General features: G+C 38.1%; 1 protein-coding gene across 3 annotated transcripts in view; it reads right to left on the reverse strand.

The window, feature by feature from the left end:
* The window catches only part of rapgef1a (Rap guanine nucleotide exchange factor (GEF) 1a), a 112,848-nt gene that overhangs the window by 9,007 nt on the left and 86,787 nt on the right, over positions 1 to 17,054 (reverse strand). Inside the window, exons 3-13 of one of the 3 annotated variants that reach the window (XM_082188149.1) lie at positions 15,101 to 15,246; positions 14,781 to 14,959; positions 14,520 to 14,676; positions 14,274 to 14,362; positions 14,013 to 14,165; positions 8,559 to 8,679; positions 7,416 to 7,596; positions 6,915 to 7,298; positions 3,303 to 3,499; positions 1,636 to 1,800; positions 76 to 168 (exon numbers count right to left, since the gene is read on the reverse strand). In XM_082188149.1, coding sequence (XP_082044275.1) covers positions 76 to 168; positions 1,636 to 1,800; positions 3,303 to 3,499; positions 6,915 to 7,298; positions 7,416 to 7,596; positions 8,559 to 8,679; positions 14,013 to 14,165; positions 14,274 to 14,362; positions 14,520 to 14,676; positions 14,781 to 14,959; positions 15,101 to 15,246 — 1,865 coding nt within the window. The remainder of the gene's footprint in view (positions 1 to 75; positions 169 to 1,635; positions 1,801 to 3,302; positions 3,500 to 6,914; positions 7,299 to 7,415; positions 7,597 to 8,558; positions 8,680 to 14,012; positions 14,166 to 14,273; positions 14,363 to 14,519; positions 14,677 to 14,780; positions 14,960 to 15,100; positions 15,247 to 17,054) is intronic. The other 2 variants (XM_082188150.1, XM_082188151.1) reach the window with 2 other exon arrangements.

The following is a 17,054-nucleotide window of genomic DNA, read 5'->3' on the forward strand; positions in this document are numbered from 1 at the left end:
ACAGTCACAAACAGCACAAGCGCAGCATGAAGGAACCAGCATGTCGGCTGCAACCGCTGACATGCTGTTACTTACTCCATTGGAGAGAGTCACATCTCCATTGGCTTGGTTGGATGAATACAGATTGACGTATTCACCCTCCCCACCTTCATCATTAGCACTTTCGCTCTACAGGAAAACAAGAGGGAGGACAGCACAAGCATTGGCAGGCGTCAAGGTGAGTAAAGGTGTGGTTTGGAGCTGATGCTCACAAGGCTGAAGAACAGCTGAAATAAACTTTCAGAGGGAGCCACTATTGTTTTGGTGGGCCTGAAATCAAAGGACACTTAGAAGCAAAGCAAGGTACTTGCATGACAGGTGCCTGGAAACTTGGCAAGAGGCTGTGCATTAGAGGGATATTACTATATGAAGTTGAAGACATCAAAATGCTCAATATACGATCACATTTATTCATAACCATCACAATAAACAATTCTTCCACCAAATAATATCGTTTATAATCCTAACACAGTGTCTAAACTGGAAGCAAGCTACATTTATCATGCAATAAAACTCAATTGCTTCCATTATAATCCGCATTGCTGCCTATATATTACTATAATATTATTATAGTGTATTGACGTCAGACTCTTGAGCCGACAGCTTCATCAATTATGATGTGAGCCATCCAGTTTCTGCCACAACAAACTGCAGGCTTCCAGTGTTGAGTCCACTAGAGCAAATATTTTCTCAAACAATTTGGTGTAGATTACAGTTTTATTTAGTTTGTTTCCATTTAATTCAGTTTGATTCTGTTTAATTCAATTTGATTCCATTTAATTCAATTCCATTATTGCAGTAGTTACTCATTATTATGTTTTTGATATAGTGGATTTGAATTATATATATATATAATACAAAGAAATGGTACACAAAGAACCAGCTATCGACCTTGAAACAGATCACCTATGTTTAGTAGTCACTTTTCCCAATAAGAGGAATTGAAAAGAGTTCCCTGTCATTCAGTAGAGGATCCAGCTCAGCAGACAACATCATAACAGGCAACTCAGTCCCCTAACAGCTGGAAACCCAACGGGTCCCTGCGGGATGATGCGTGTTTAACCTCAGCTTTTCCGCAGGTCACAGTTGCAGGACCCCCGTGTGGTACATGCCTTTGACTCTTTCGATCTTTAGATCACCGCCACTGAAGACTAGAGGCGTGGGGGAAATCACTGAACCCTAACGAGGCAGTGCCACCATTAATTGAGGCTGTGAACTATTCATTGCCTACAGGCTACAGCACCTGTGACTCATGTAAGCTATTATGAACATGTTTCCTCTTGTAGCCGCTGGCACACACGCCTACACAGAGTCAATAATTAGAAAATCAGCAGTGTTTGCATGTTTGTGCTACTTCTCAGCATGTGAAGATGAATTGAAAAACTACAGAATCATAACTGCAGTGGCTGTGCCATAGAATTAAACCTCTACAATTGGTTCCTAAAACCTAAACTTACCTAAAACATCAACACTAGTCTTTTGCTGCATTGCAAGCATTGCTGTTTCTTTGATATTAAGAAGATATTAAAGACTTTATTAGTTACAAAAAGACAAGGAAAACATGTTAGAGGCCAGCGAAAGGCAGCCGGGACTCACCGTAGTGACAGGCAGGGAGCCCTGGCGGTTCAGAGAGGAGTTAGATGCGGAAAGGCTGAGAGCGGTTTCTGTCTCACCAGGGCCAGGCCCGGATGCACACTGCTGCAGCTGACATGACAGAGAGGAGGAAGAGGAGGAGGAAGGAGACGCAGAGTGTGAGGAAGCCTAAGAGGGAAGAGAAGAGTGGAGGAAGGAAGAGAAAAAAGGCCAGAGATTCATGCACAGTGTAGATTTCAGAGCAGATGTGAGCTGAATGGAAAAACAGACCTTAGTCAAGAGTAGAAATGTGACGCAAGAAATATTAAATGTGACCAAATGAAACGTTTTAAAACATGGTTTGTGAAAATTAAACGTGACCTAAGACCTTAAAGTCCTATCTGGAAGCTATTTTCATCTACTCACACTAAAAGTCTACTGTGCAGCAGGAAAGAGCAGCGTTATGTGAAATATTGAGAGACAAAGGTTTCTACTTTCTGCCTGGTAACTGCTTGTGCTTGCTAATCAGAGTGTGGGAACAAAAACAGGAAATTACTAAGACTAAAAGCACAAATAAATGGCTAAACTTGTGCATAATATAGCTACTAGCACTTAAGGTTACTTTATACCTGAGCTCAAAGCTCTAAGCAACACACCTTGGTGAATCCTTCTGCTCAGTCACGTGGAATGAGAGAAAAAACAGTGGAAACCGAGTCAAATGAAATGAGGTAGATGGGTTAGCAAGACAAGAATGAGAACAAAAGCAAGAATAGCACAAAACATTAAAACAGTTGTTTTCCTTGCTTTAAAAGGCAATTTGGAAGCCATGAAAATCATGTACTTATATATATATATTAGAATTTGACCCCATTTATAACCATATAACACATTTTTTTCTCCCTTGCGGCGCACGTATAAACGTATAATACAAGTACAATATAATATAATATAAACTTGATAAAAAAATATTTTTGCAACAAAACATTCATGTCCATTCTCTAACCCTTGAACTTTTTCTGTTGTGCCTTCAAGACTACTATGTAAATTCCCTCTTTACATGTGAAAGTAGAGACTGTGTCTTGCTGCCTCTCAAGTTTTCAAATCTTCTGGTAGGTCCTGTACACATTTTATAATTTTTGACATAAAAACATCCCATCCTTCAAAAACAGCCTCTTTATAAAACTGCATTACACAATCAAAAAACAAAACAAGTTTCTGTTCTGAAATGGGTCACAACAATGACCAGGGACCTTGTTAAAAATAAACTTCAGTCGATTGTTTCTAACGTTTGCACGCTAAAAAAAGGACGGCAGGTGCTAGTACACACAGCCAGGAACAGTGCAAGATTTGAAGGAAGTTACCACATTTGAGTTGTTCCTCTCAGGCTTTAGCTGAATAAACATCAGACATGTTCACGCAACACGCAATGAGGAAATAGATGACGCTGATCGCCTTAGGCAACACTTGAACTTCACTTAGACCAACAGAGAATGAATAGACTTGAATACTGTGCCATAAGCAACTTAATACAAGTAATACTCTTGACGCTATGGGAAACACAATACCGCTACCATTGTGATTAACGGTGACTGTCAGTAGGAAGGAAAACATTGCATGAACATCTAGGGAGGGTGAGAATGAGACAGACAGAAAGTGTGTACAGCATGTGTGGGCTGTGATCTAGCTCTCACCAGTTGTCTCTGTTTGGGTGGCAGCGCCGGCGGAGGGAGGGTCTCATCACTGCTGCTGAACGAGTCGCTGAGGCCATACACTTCCTGAAAGCGCTTCCTATTGCGCTGCTCATAAATGCTTTCGCTCTGAGGCGTCTGGTAGAAAACGGAAGGCAGTGGCTCGGAATAGTCCTCCATAAACTGCATGTACTTCAGGACTGTGGGTAGACGAGGCAAAAAGCACACGGGTTACATTAACACGCAGGCCCGACAGGTGCTAAACGCAAGCTCATGCAATTAACAGGGCAAGGGTTAGGATGCCAAGAGGGTCTGAGATTGTGAGAAGCTGAGAGAGTGTGACACTTCACACTTTACTTCACAAGTCATTCATGGTGTGTGTTCAGCATTCTATTCTGTTCATTCTGAAGTTAATCGGATATGGCCATATTGTATGCGTTAATATAAATGAATACTGATGATTATCAATATTCTGATAACTAGAATGAACCTGGAAAAAAAAAGTAAGCATATGCATGTATTAATCAAAATGAAATTAAGTCTTAAAATAAGACTCAGCATATTAGAATGATTTCTGAAGGATCACGTGACACTGAAAGACTGGAGTAATGATGCTGAAAATTCAGCTTTGCCATTACAGGATTAAATTAAATTTTAAACATTCATTCAAATAGAAAACGTTTTTTTTTATTGTATTAATATTTCACAACATTACTGTTTTTACTGTATTTTTGATTAAATAAACGCAACCATGTTGAGCATAAGAGACTTCTTTTAAAACATTAATAAATCTTACTGACCACAAACATTTGAAAAGTAGTGTAATATATAATAAAATATATAAATTATTTATTTAAAGTATTTGATCAATCGTAATATTACTATACTAAAACTACTTTAATATTAATAAATTTTTTACATATATTTATTTATATAATATTTTTAAATAAATATGAAGATGGACAAAAGCATCTTGGCAAATATTTTTAAATACACATTAGGTGCATGTCCTACGTGGAATATGACAGTTACTAAAAGGCTTAAACACAAATTGGACATAAACAGTCTTTGATGTAAAAATTCAATCCTTTGTGTGGACTCACATAAACTCTTGTGTCAAGCCACACGGTTCATGCGTGGATTATGACATGATCCAAAAACCCCTCCCCTCCAACAAGAGTCTTTTAGCAAGAGCTCATTTCCTGCCGGCTTGGGTGAGGCCTTGAACTGTTGTATTCAGCCAGAGATTTCTTCAACAAAGGCATTATTCCATCTGACCTCAAACTAAAGGTGACATCACTGTTTCCCAACCCCAACCCAACACTGAGGGGCTTTACAGATAGAAAAACGAGTGAAAAACTGGCTTTGCCATACTGCGTCATACATTGCAGACATTACACAAGGAATTAGTGACCTGTGAAAACGGCTTAGTTTGAAGAAAAACAGAAAAGCCAGGGCTTAAACTACTTGTTTGGTCGTAGTACTTGAAAATGTTGTTTTAAAGTCGGCATGAAAAGAAAAATCACGCTATTTTCTAAATCCATGTAACTAATCTTAATGTGATTGATTCAACTGTGTGTGCATATGGTTCATCTTTTCAGTTTCTTTACCTACAAATCTCTTTTTTAGCTGATGTATGCCAGACTTCACCAATCAATTTGTCCATAAACCCCGCCCCCTTCTTACAACTGACTGCCAGCTGGCATTCATATCCGCCTCCATCCAATCAACAACTGATAGATAGGACTTTTTTTTTTTTTAACAATAATCCGCTTCACTTGGATGTACATCACAACACAGAACAAAAGATCTATCTCGACTTTGAAATTTTCATATTATTTGGAATAAAATACTACAAAAGATAATTGCGAATTTTAAAATCACACAATTCTGACTTTGTGAGATATAAACTCGCAATTGCGTAAAAAAAAGACGAAATTAGCTTTTTATTTTTTATTCAGTGGCGGAAACAAGCTACCATATGAAAAAGCGCTTTGACAAATGTTTCTGTTTTATTTTTATTATTATTATTATTATTAAAGGACAAATTCGGTATTTTACACTTAAAGCCCTGTTTAGGCCGGTGACACACTGGATGCGTGGCGTGAGCGTCTCAGCTGCGTGGCGTGTCCGTTTTTATTTCGGCTCCCATGTTAACAGGTTAGAGCTTGCACACTGCGTGCGTGACACGCGCGTCTCAGGCGCGGCTCGAGCCGCGCGGAAAACGCGTGCATGCTAGAAATAGAACCGACGCCTATTTTTCACGCGACACGCAAGCGTCTTGGAAGCGTTTCCAAGCAAAATTGAATAGGAAAAGATGTTTATATGACATTTTGACACGAATACATATTAATAAATGTCATTTTGATGTTTGAAAGTGTCTAGGGTTCGACATAAATGCAAATATAAATGCAATTTAAAAAAATATTATCGATTTTCAAATACTGCACCTGTCAATACAGAACGAAATATTCTATAGCCTATATTGCCGTCAACACTGCCGACGTTGTCTTTGCTGCTATATATATTTATGTTTAATATGAAGTATAGGCCTTCCACAACTCTCTCCCCATGTGTCAAATATATCACCAATATGTCACCTAGCAGCAGCACCGCCGCGTCAGACACGCTTCTGGTGTGCAAAGACATGGAAAACGCGACGCAGCCGCCACGCAGCTGACACGCAACAGAAACGCCACGCTCACGCCACGCATCCAGTGTGTCACCGGCCTTACAGATCGTTTCTGATGAAATAGAACGGTTAAGATAAAACATTGGACACATGCTGCTGTCCCGAGAATTTTAGGTATCTTTCGCTTCCCCCCCCCACCTCCAGAATGGCTGCATATGTGCACTGGAACAATCCGTCCTAAAAACGCATTAAACTTTCGTTTACAAAGACGTGAAACTCACAGAGTGGTCAGGGGTGTTCACTGATATGCTCACACAAAAATCGCTGCAAAAGATGCTTTCCAACAGGTTTTATCGTAGTTTTTGTCCAACTCCATTGACTTGTATTGGATGTCCATTGACTTGTATTGGATGTGCTGTGAGGTACGCTATTACTCCGCCACCAACTGGGCTGGAGTGTCTATTATTCAAGCTCTCAACGAATGGTAAAACACCTGTTTGAAAGCATCTTTTGCAGCGATTTTTGTGTGAGCATATCAGTGAACACCCCTGACCACTCGGTGAGTTTCACGTCTTTGTAAACGAAAGTTGAATGCGTTTTTAGGAAGGATTGTTCCAGTGCACATATGCAACCATTGTGGAGGTGGGGGGGGGAAAGCGAAAGATACCTGAAATTCTCGGGACAGCAGCATGTGTCCAAATTTTAATCTTAACCGTTCTATTTCATCAGAAACGATCTGTAAACAGGGCTTTAAGTGTAAAATACCGAACTTGTCCTTTAATATTTTCACTGAAGGGAATTTAGGTTCATTTTTAGGTTTCCTTTAAAACGTTTCTTTTGGTCTTTTCCAGCACCTTCAGAAATTTGTTTTGTTTTGAAATTTGACCAAAATACCAGACGCATCTGCGCTACATGTTAGAGCGGTTCCACAACCCAGTGATTTGCTACCCTCCCAACAGCACATCTGAATTCCTCATACTCACTATGCCGACTCTTCTTCTCCGGCAGGGGTGGAGGGCTCAGAGGGATCTGTGTGTTCTCAGCGGGGCCGAAGTTTCCTATGAATTCTCCAGGATTCGAGGGTGGCATCGAAGCGAAGAGGGGGAAGGGTGGGGTCTGCATGTCCTCATCTGGAACATTGTCATATTGAGAGCACAGTCGTTCTACCTGAGGCTGAGGGGGTCGCCGTTCCTTCTTCGGGAGAGCGGGTGGTATCGACTGAAACTGAACAGGGGAGGAGGATGATTCGTGGTGAGACTCGGGGAGCGGGCTCAGGCAACCCCCTGTGTGTGCAGGAGGGATCTGGTCAGTGTTAGACAGGTCCTGATGCAGGAAGTCATAGTCAGGGTCGTAGCTCTCTGCTGTGTCTAAGTAAGCAAGGGGACAAGATAAAACTCCATCAGTATATTTAAACCACTCGAGGTGTGTAGCCTGACAGGCTACTGTTTCAAAGTAGCTTTCCCAATCATGATTTAAACACTCACCTAGAGTCTCACAGCTGGTGTTACGAGAGCACTGACCACTATCCTGCTCCAAAGAGGACAGCTGTTCATCTGACCTGCTCAATATGCCGATGCTGCCACATGGGGACACTCGTGGAGATTCCCCTCCATAGGATTGACTACCTCCTGAAAAACGCCTTTGTAAGGCATCTGCCTCATATTCCTTTAGGTGAAAATAAGAATAGTTAACTTCAAGATACAGTCAAACATTAAATATTCCCGACTGAATATTCATTTATTTAATCACCATCATGACGTTTCCAAACCTGCATGACTTTTTTTATTTCCATACAACAAAAAAGAAGATATTTTGAATTGTTTCAGTGCCTTTTTTATCCATAAAATAAAAGTTATTGGAGTCCAATGTTGTTTTAGAGCCAAGTGAACAAAATAGCTTGAAAGCATTCTTCAAAATATCTTATTTGCTTTACAGATTATTAGGGCAAGTAAATGACATTGGGTAGGAAGTCATCCAAGCTACTGACAACCAAGTGACCTTTCATTTCCTGCATTGATTTTCGATTAGATTTGAATTTTTTTAGAAATAAAATAAAAATTGGGATGTCTCAATGACATTTAAAATTCTGGATTGTGATTTTGTACTATTCTAGTGAAAATTTTTTATTAAATAGAAAATAAATAAATAAAATAAAAATATTTTCATTATAAATGTATTAATTTTTTTTAAAGTTTTTAGATTTTATTTAGTAAGATTAGTAGGAGCAAGCTAGTCTGGAACAGAATGTTGGTTGATAATTATTGATAAACCATTGATTTTTAATTTTTTTAAATTTTATATACAATAAAAATCAGTTAAGTTCAATGTTGTTTTAGACTTTAATTGACTTTATGACTTTAATTTTATTGGCAAAAACAGTTGAAATGTACTTTGACATCTTTTTTTTTGTGCTCCACGGATGGCATTATGATGAGTAAAGTATAGAATTTTCATTTTCTTTGGTGAATTATTCCCTTAAAAGTTGTCCTTGCTACTGACAATTGAGTGATCTTTCATTGCACACAACTTCAGATTAACTCTGAGAGGTTACTAAAGAACAAATTTGGGACACTTTAATTTAAGGTTAATAAGTAGGTTGGAGCACCAAGAGAACACCAAAATCTCACCTGTCGAAAGATACCAATAGGAAGACTTGATCCACTTGTGGTACGACTCATTGGCGCAACCACAGCAATCCTCGTGGGAGATGGTGCCGACTGACGCTTCTTTGGGGGGAGAGCCGGTGGACTGCAAAGGGAGATTGTGTTTAGCCAATGCTAGTGTCAAACAGATTAACTACAGTCATACTGAAAAGTCTCATACAAGCTGTCAATCAAGAAACCTTACAGACACATTCTGGGCTAAGAAAGTCTGCAACCAATCCCAAGCAACCAGGAACATTTTTGCAAATCGACAGTGGAATCCAGCTCTGGAACCACAAACCACAACTTTATAAATCAGCCATTCAGTCAGTCTGGTTAGTTGCTCTGTCGCCCCAAAACAGCTGCTAACAGTGATGTCATACAGAAGAGCAACTAGCAGAAGAACTGACTCATAGTGAATGTAGAGTATGTCTGGCTGACATTTACAAATAGCGATTATCTGCTGATTAATCAGTCTTAACATGCCAGGTCAGACAGATTTTATTAAAGTATTAAATTGTTTCACCAGACGAGAGGCTTGAAAGGGGATTAAATAACGTACTCGCTATGAAAAGAAACTATAAAACACCTCGAAGATCTGTCGTAGTCCTAACATGGTCATTTATTTTAACAGTCTGACTGATGTAAACTAACACAGGGCTGCTGGTAAAGGGATGAGACACCTCGGCTGGGAGCCGAGTGACTGTTGGCCATGAAAGCATCTACATGCCATTTCAGTGAGCTAACTGTGCTTCTGGGATATTAGGGCTGCAACGAAAACTGAAAACACACAATAGCGAATTCATTATTAATCAGGTTGTTGAACTATGCATGAACAACTTCATTAGACGGCAAGCAACGTCATGAAAGAATAAGGTTTCATTTGTTAATATTAGTTATGTACATTAGTAAAAAATAAAATAACAATGAACAAAACTTCTACAGCATTTAATATTTTAGGGGTGTGAACCGACACTGGTCTCACGGGTTCGGTTCGATTACGATTATCATGTCATCGATTCAGTTCAATTCGATATATCGCGATGCATCACGAAGCACTGCATCCTCAATTAAAAAATTTACTTCAAAAGTGATGTGTGCACACATGTGTGTGCGCGCGTGTGCTCGCCTGTTCGGGATGTCGCAGTGATATTCCAGTTTAAGTTTCAAGGGAGTAAAGCTTGTTTATGCCATTAAGAAAAGGAAAATCTGTCAAATGCTGCGCCGCGGGTCAATAATACATAATGCAAGGTTGACCAGCATAAACACACAGGACATCGTAGTAATTATACTGTTGGTACTAAAACCCCATCGCTAAAATGCAGTCTTCATTTGATTGTTTTAATCGTCTGCGAGCAAAAATAAAAGGCTAAACTACTTATAGCATACAAGTCTAAACTAACTAACTAACTGTTTACTGATAGCTAGCTAACGCTATATCGGGTGCCATTAGCAAAAGCTACATATACTACATACCTTCATAATTATAAATAAATGAGGAGGCGTAAAACTTAAAACCCTTGTCTAACAGAGTACTCGGGGCTCTGGGCGTCCGTTTGGCAATACGGAGTACATCGGAAATTGATATTAGGGGTAGGTCCTGTAAACACCGGCTATGGAAGGTTGCCATTACTACGCTGTGTTTACCTCAGTAGCTGACGACAGGAAGTAGTTAAACCTGTTTTGTAGAACACGGAAGAATGTTGCGCATAAACCCTAATACTGAACCGATACCGAATCGTCCTCGTCTGCATCGCGATGCATCGTAGAAACGATTAATTTTGACACCCCTATAATATTTGTCTACATAATATAAAAATTCCAGTAGTCAATACCAATTCCAATACCACAGTAGTATAGCTACTAATATGCTAGTGAACACAATTTTCTTTATATAATTTATTAAAGTTGTTATTAAACATTAATATAAATATTATCAAATTAAACTAATGACATGGTATTTCTCAATGAAGTAAACATTGCATCTAGCTTTCTATCTAGCAAACTATAGCAGAGAGTATCCATTTTCTTTGCTGTCTTATTAATATTAAAGGGTAAGTTCAGCCATAAATGAAAATTATGTCATTAATTACTCACCCTCATGTCATTCCAAACCAGTAAGAATTTCGTTTATCTTCTGAACACAAATGAAGATATTTTAAATGAAATCTGAGAGCTTTCCTCCATTGGCAGCCTAAGCAACTACCACTTTCAAGGCCCAGAAAGGTAGTAAAGACATCATAAAAGTAATCCAGAGTCTCATGGATTACTTTAATGTAGAGCTGCAAGATTAATCGTTAAAAGATTGCGATCTCGATTCAACCCCCCCACGCGATCTTAATCCTGCATTTCTACGATTCTGCCAATGATATTCAACGACATAACGCGCTAGGGGTGGAACGGATCGCACTAGATTCGGTTCGGCACGCATGTGATTCGCAGATTAACTGCTAAATTTAACAATCATAGTGTTGGTTAAACAAGAGTGAAAGTTTATAATTTGGACGTGTATTGTCTTGCTAATTTAGAGAGAGAGAGAGAGGCGCGTGTCAGACAGCGCTCGGATGCAGAATTGATTCCGCTTTCGCGTTTCTTTGCCCTTGAACGGACACATAAACACAACATTTTCAAAATACCGATCTAAATGACCGTCTCGACAAGTATTCTCTCATTTCTGTTATATGTGAACAGCTGAGAAAGAAACGAATGTTTGTCAGTTTTTGCGGTCCGTACAGTCGGTATTAAAGTGACAGCACACACCTAATATTATATATCTACTGTTTTCTGTGTCATTGATATAAATAAAACAATAAAATACAGCTTTAACAAAGATTCAACTATATTTAATTTATACAGTGAACAAAGAGTTTTACATTTAGGCTTAATTTTTTATTTCTGTACCTGAATATACTGTTAGACTATGTAAACTTTGTTATTTAGTATGCTTGCAATTTGTGTATTTTTCTTATTTTATTACTGACTGTTCACTTGTTTTAAATAATGTGTGAACTTTATCAGTTAGGCTAGTAGTTTTTAATGTAGTAGCTATTGAAAAACTTAAAGTGAGCTTTAAGTAATAAATGAAAAGCAAAGTTATTATAAAACTTATCTCAATTAAAAACGTATCTTAAACTACAGTATGAGATGATTAAAAACAAAACTGCTCAATCACAAAGTACCAGCAGCCAGACGAAACAAACGTCTATAAAAGCAACACTATTCAACGCAACACCACACCCAAAAATGTTGATAGGCTAGTGTTTCTTCCTAAGAATCTTTAATAGGTCTAGCCTGGCATAATACCTTTGAATGTTGTCAATGTTTAATTGTCATTTTTTATTTATTTAAATATTACATTCTTTTTGTTTACTGCATTTATTTAAATTTGACTGAAGCAAGAGTATTATGTCTTACTTTGTTTCTATCTTGTTTGGTAACCTAATGTTCAGGATTTGTAGATCTTTAAATATAATAAAGCTTTTCAGAATCGTGATCTTTATTCCAAGCAAAAAAATTGTGATTCTCATTTTAGCCAGAATCGTGCGGCTCTACTTTAATGTCTTTACTACCTTTCTGGGGCTTGAGAGAGGTAACTAACCCTTTAACAATTAAAATGTTATGGGGGGAAAAAAGTATGAACATTCTGCTAAACATATGCTTTTGTACCACAGCAGAGAGAAGGTAATAAAGGTTTGGAACGGCATGAGGATGAGTAAATGTCAATGATGACAGAATTTTCAATTTTGTGTGAATTAACCCTTTTAAATACCAAGCTGACTCTAAATTACAGACAAAAAACACCAGGCTGCTCAGTGAACAGACCAGTTGGTAGGCTAAACTTGGCATCTCCAACAAAAAGCTCATCTATCGGAGACACAGACTTGTTGGAAGGCTGGAAACCCGCCATAAAGATGGAAATGCCAGCAAATAATTCAGAGTACAAAGCGAACTCTCTTTATTGCCAGCAGCACAACCTAATCCTCTACTGTCTAGACTTGGAATCAGAATATCCCTTCTAGCACCCTCTCTTTCTTGTCTCTTTCAGTCGACAGAGGAGAGCTGACACTGTTAAGATCATTTCTCAGAAAACAGCCCATATGTCAGTGACTCTCTGCTAGAGGAAGCCGAGGCTTTAAAGCTGCACCCTACAAAGACCTGAATTCTCAAGAATAGCACTATTTATATCTCTCTTTCACACCTTTTCTTTCAGGCTTCCCGCAAACCGTGATGGGTCTGTGCAATCATCTGTAGCTAAACCCAGCGCTTAAAAACATACACGACATGCTGTTGCAAACCACATCACCTGTGGTATCTAGATGTTTACAGCATGTAATCCAGATAAGATGGCACGTTATGATAACACAGCCCATTTCACATATCCTCTTATAAACTGCTCACCTAGTGCAGTACCACCTTTCATATAATCACACTTATTTCAATGTTTGTTTCAATCCATGAACCTTTAGCTCTACGCACACAATAGGGCCTGACCTTTTCTGTTGTATTTACATTTACATTTATTCATTTAGCTGACGCTTTTATTCAAAGCGACTTACAATTGCTATATATGTCAGAGGTCGCACGCCTCTGGAGCAACTAGGGGTTAAGTGTCTTGCTCAGGGACACATTGGTGTCTCACAGTGGATTCGAACCCGGGTCTCTCACACCAAAGGCATGTGTCTTATCCATTGCGCCACCACCACCACCTATTCATAGAGTATTTTCTATTCATTTTCAACAGGGTTTGCAATTTTTCAATCCTAAAATTTGGGAACTCAGTTCAAAACCCAGATGTGTGATGTTATAATATTCTAGTGAAACATTTTAAATAAAACTTTTGTTAAATGCAAAAACAAAAAATTCATTTCAATTTAATTTCTATTTCTATTTTAAACATAAAAAAACCTAATATTTTTATTATAAATTTAAAACAAAATGTGTAACAAGGTTTCAGATTTTGCTCAGTAAGTTTAGTAGGAGCCAGCTAGTTTAGGGCAGAATGTTGGTTGGATGTCATCGGTTGTGATAAACCAATGATTGAATACAATTAACCAGTATCCCAGACAGAACACCAATACTATCTGCAAGTTCAACTTTTTTTTTTAAATTTAAGAATTTATATGACAATTCTTCAAAATCAAAAAAAGTTTAACTTGCAGATAGTATTGGTGTTCTGTCTGTGATACTGATTAATTGTTCATTTTACCAACAAGCCAAGACCTGTATTGTGTTTTGACCCATATATATATCTCAGTGGTAATAATTATATTAATAATAATAATAATATATTCAATGCTTTTAACAGCACAACTGAAAACACAAGAATTGTGTTTTTATTGCTTATAAAATTAACCATATTTGTGGATAGTGCCGGACACATAGCTGAACGCATTTCTCAGGCCACGAAGATTAAGGTTTGACTAAACAAAGCTTTCATACCAATGTTCAGGCACTTTGAGTCCAGGTAGAGGGGGTTTAGGAGGGGCCATCTCCACATCAGGGACATCATTTGGGGTCTCTGTGGCCTCGGCTGGGGTAGGGGTCTCATTCAAGATGGTTTCCTTCGACTCAGTGATGGGAGGCTCTGGAACACTGCCATAATAAAGTGGTAAAAAAACGAATGACATATTTCAACATCAGCCAACTCACTTTTAAAGAATTTCATAAGGCATGTTCTTTCACAAAAAGCTCTTCATTTACCGCTTTGGACTAGTGACAGGAGGCAGGGTTTTGACGGGTGTCGTAGGGGAGGGGTGCTCTTGCTTCTCAATGGCGACTTTAACCAGCTCCTACAGGAAACCACAGGCAAAGTCATCTTTACACACAATACTATCAACTAAGAACAAAACCCATGGCTAAATACAGCTGGAATATGGGTGGAGAATAGATGGTGATGTCAACAGACTGCAAAACAAGCCCTGACAGAGTTCTATTGAGCATTAATACCTTCACACCATCCAGCACTGCTTTGATCACAGTGGTGACGGTTGCAACTATTTCTTTATCTTCCAAATTCACCCCTTCCAGCATCACTTGGTCCGACCAGCGAATGAGGTTTGCAAGACTCTGATAGAGTCGACTGAGACAGGAGGACACTCTTGAACTACAGACGGACGGAGGGGGAAGTAAAATCAATATTAATATGTATGACTGTAGAAAAAGATGAACAATAAACTATTCCTCTCAAGATGCTTAAACCATTTTTACCTGCTCAGCGTCTTGCCATCAAGTTGTACCAAGCTCATGATGGCCTCCAAAACTTTGCTAGCAGAACCAGGAAGCATTTCCAAGACCTTCTTGTCCACCACCATCTTGTCGATAATAGTCTTGAAATACCGCAAGGCGCTAACCACTTCTTTCTCATGCTCCTCTAATCGACTCAGACTCTAAATGTGGAAATGAATGTCGACAAAACCATCAATGTGCTTATTTGCTTTCAAACGGCCTGTGTTTTCAGAAAAAAAACAACTTTGTTTATATAGTGAACATCCAGAAACGCACTATGACGATAGTAACTTTATTCATACCTTGGTCACAGTCTTTTCTGGGGACTTCACCGGTTGCTCTGGTGGTGGTTTGGACTTTTTGTTTGATGGCGTCCTCTTGATTTTGGGAGAATGGAATTTGTCCTTTAGTTTCATTGTAAAGGATGTCAAGTGGGAACGCTGGGATTCTGAAGGAAAACAAAACCATTATTATGAGGAAAATTAGTGCATTTCCTCATGGTTATTAAAATACAAACAATTTGTTTTGTAAAAATGTAATAAATATTTATTGTTATCATAATATAAAGTGACATTTCACGCTCACGATGTCGCCCAGACAAAATCAGTGTTATTATAGTATTATGTTATAATATTATAGAATATAATTATATAATATTACATTATAATATATTCATATTTTGAATTAGCTTTTACTTTTTAATTTTACTTAAGTTTTAGTCATTCTGTTGTGTGCTTTTGTCATTTTTATTAGTTAAAAAAAATCTAATTAGCTTTAATTTATTTTTATTTCAGGTTTAGTTTTAGCAATTAAGGTACTTCAACTAGTCTTATTTTATTTAGTTGCCAATTTATATTTTATTTTAGCTTTATTTCAGTTAACAAATTTTTTTTTTAACAGTTTTAGTAGCTTTCAGGTTCAATAAACTATGAGACATTAACCATGTTCTGTGCCTTGCGAATTCATGCGAGAGGAGACTTTTGACTTTTGGGTTTTGTGTACAGTGAGATCCTCTTTGACTACAAACTGAATTTGTCACAGTGGGTCTTACCGCTCTCTTGGAGCGCGTCGCTCTGGAACGAATTCCGGTGATGACACTATTGTGCAGGGCACAAAGCCATTTAGGGGCAATTTATCCTCACACACATTAGAGGAATAAAGCGCTCGGGGTTTGCGAGGGCGCTCTGTGAAGTTTCAAACCATACGACACGGATTCTTTTTTATCAAAGCCAGAAAGAGTCCGACAAGTGAGTTTAATGGAGTTTAGTCAGGATGTTCGACTCATGTGGAGACTAGCTTTGAAAGTAGAGTAGATTAGCTCCCAAGTATTTAGGAGGCGTAAAGAAGACAACCACATTTCAAAGATAGAAGCTTTTCTTTCTATTGAAAAGTCAGGATCAAACAGTTTGCCACTTTTAAAGGGATAGTTCACCCAAAAATGAAAACTCTTTCATCAATTATTCACCTTCATGTCGTTCCAAACCCATCAGACTTTTGTTCATCTACGGAACACAAATGAAGATCTTTTTTGATGAAATCTGAGAGCTTTCTGTCCCTCCATTGACAGCTACACAACAGACACTTCAAAAAGTTCATAAAGAGATCGTAAAACTAATCCATATGAATTGAGCTGTTTAGTCCAAATTTTCTGAAGAGATTAGATCGCCATATGATAAACAGATTTATTTTAGTTTTTTATTCACATTTAAACATTGATCAGCGAACATAAACAGAAGCTCAACCAAACCTGCTTGACACGCGAGAACAAACCTCATTCTTGAATGAACCTCATTGGTTCTCGCACATCAAGCGAACATGCTTGAGCTTCTGTTTACCACAACTGATGTGTGAGTTGATCAATGTTTAAATGTGAATAAAAGCCTAAATTAAATCTGTTCAATTTTCATCATAAAAAGCAATCGAGTCTCTTCAGAAAAGTAGGACTAAACCGCTCAATTCTTATGGATTCGTTTTACAATGTCTTTATGAACTTTTTTTAAGCGTCAAATTGGTAGTTGTTGCGTAGCTGTCAATGGAGGAAAAGATCTTAATTTGTGTTCCAAAGACTAACGAAAGTCTTACGGGTTTGTAACAACATGATGGTGAGTAATTAAAGACAGAATTAACATTTTTGGGTGAACTAACCCTACATTGTTGAGATGTAGGCTACTAAACTAAAGCCAATTCGCTTTAGTTTAGTAGCCTACATCTCAACAATGTACTAATTACTAGTCTATTGCTAGTCAAATGCAGCTG

The sequence above is a fragment of the Leuciscus leuciscus genome, assembly GCF_965113295.1.
Source record: "Leuciscus leuciscus genome assembly, chromosome: 13".
Lineage (NCBI taxonomy): Eukaryota > Metazoa > Chordata > Actinopteri > Cypriniformes > Leuciscidae > Leuciscus > Leuciscus leuciscus.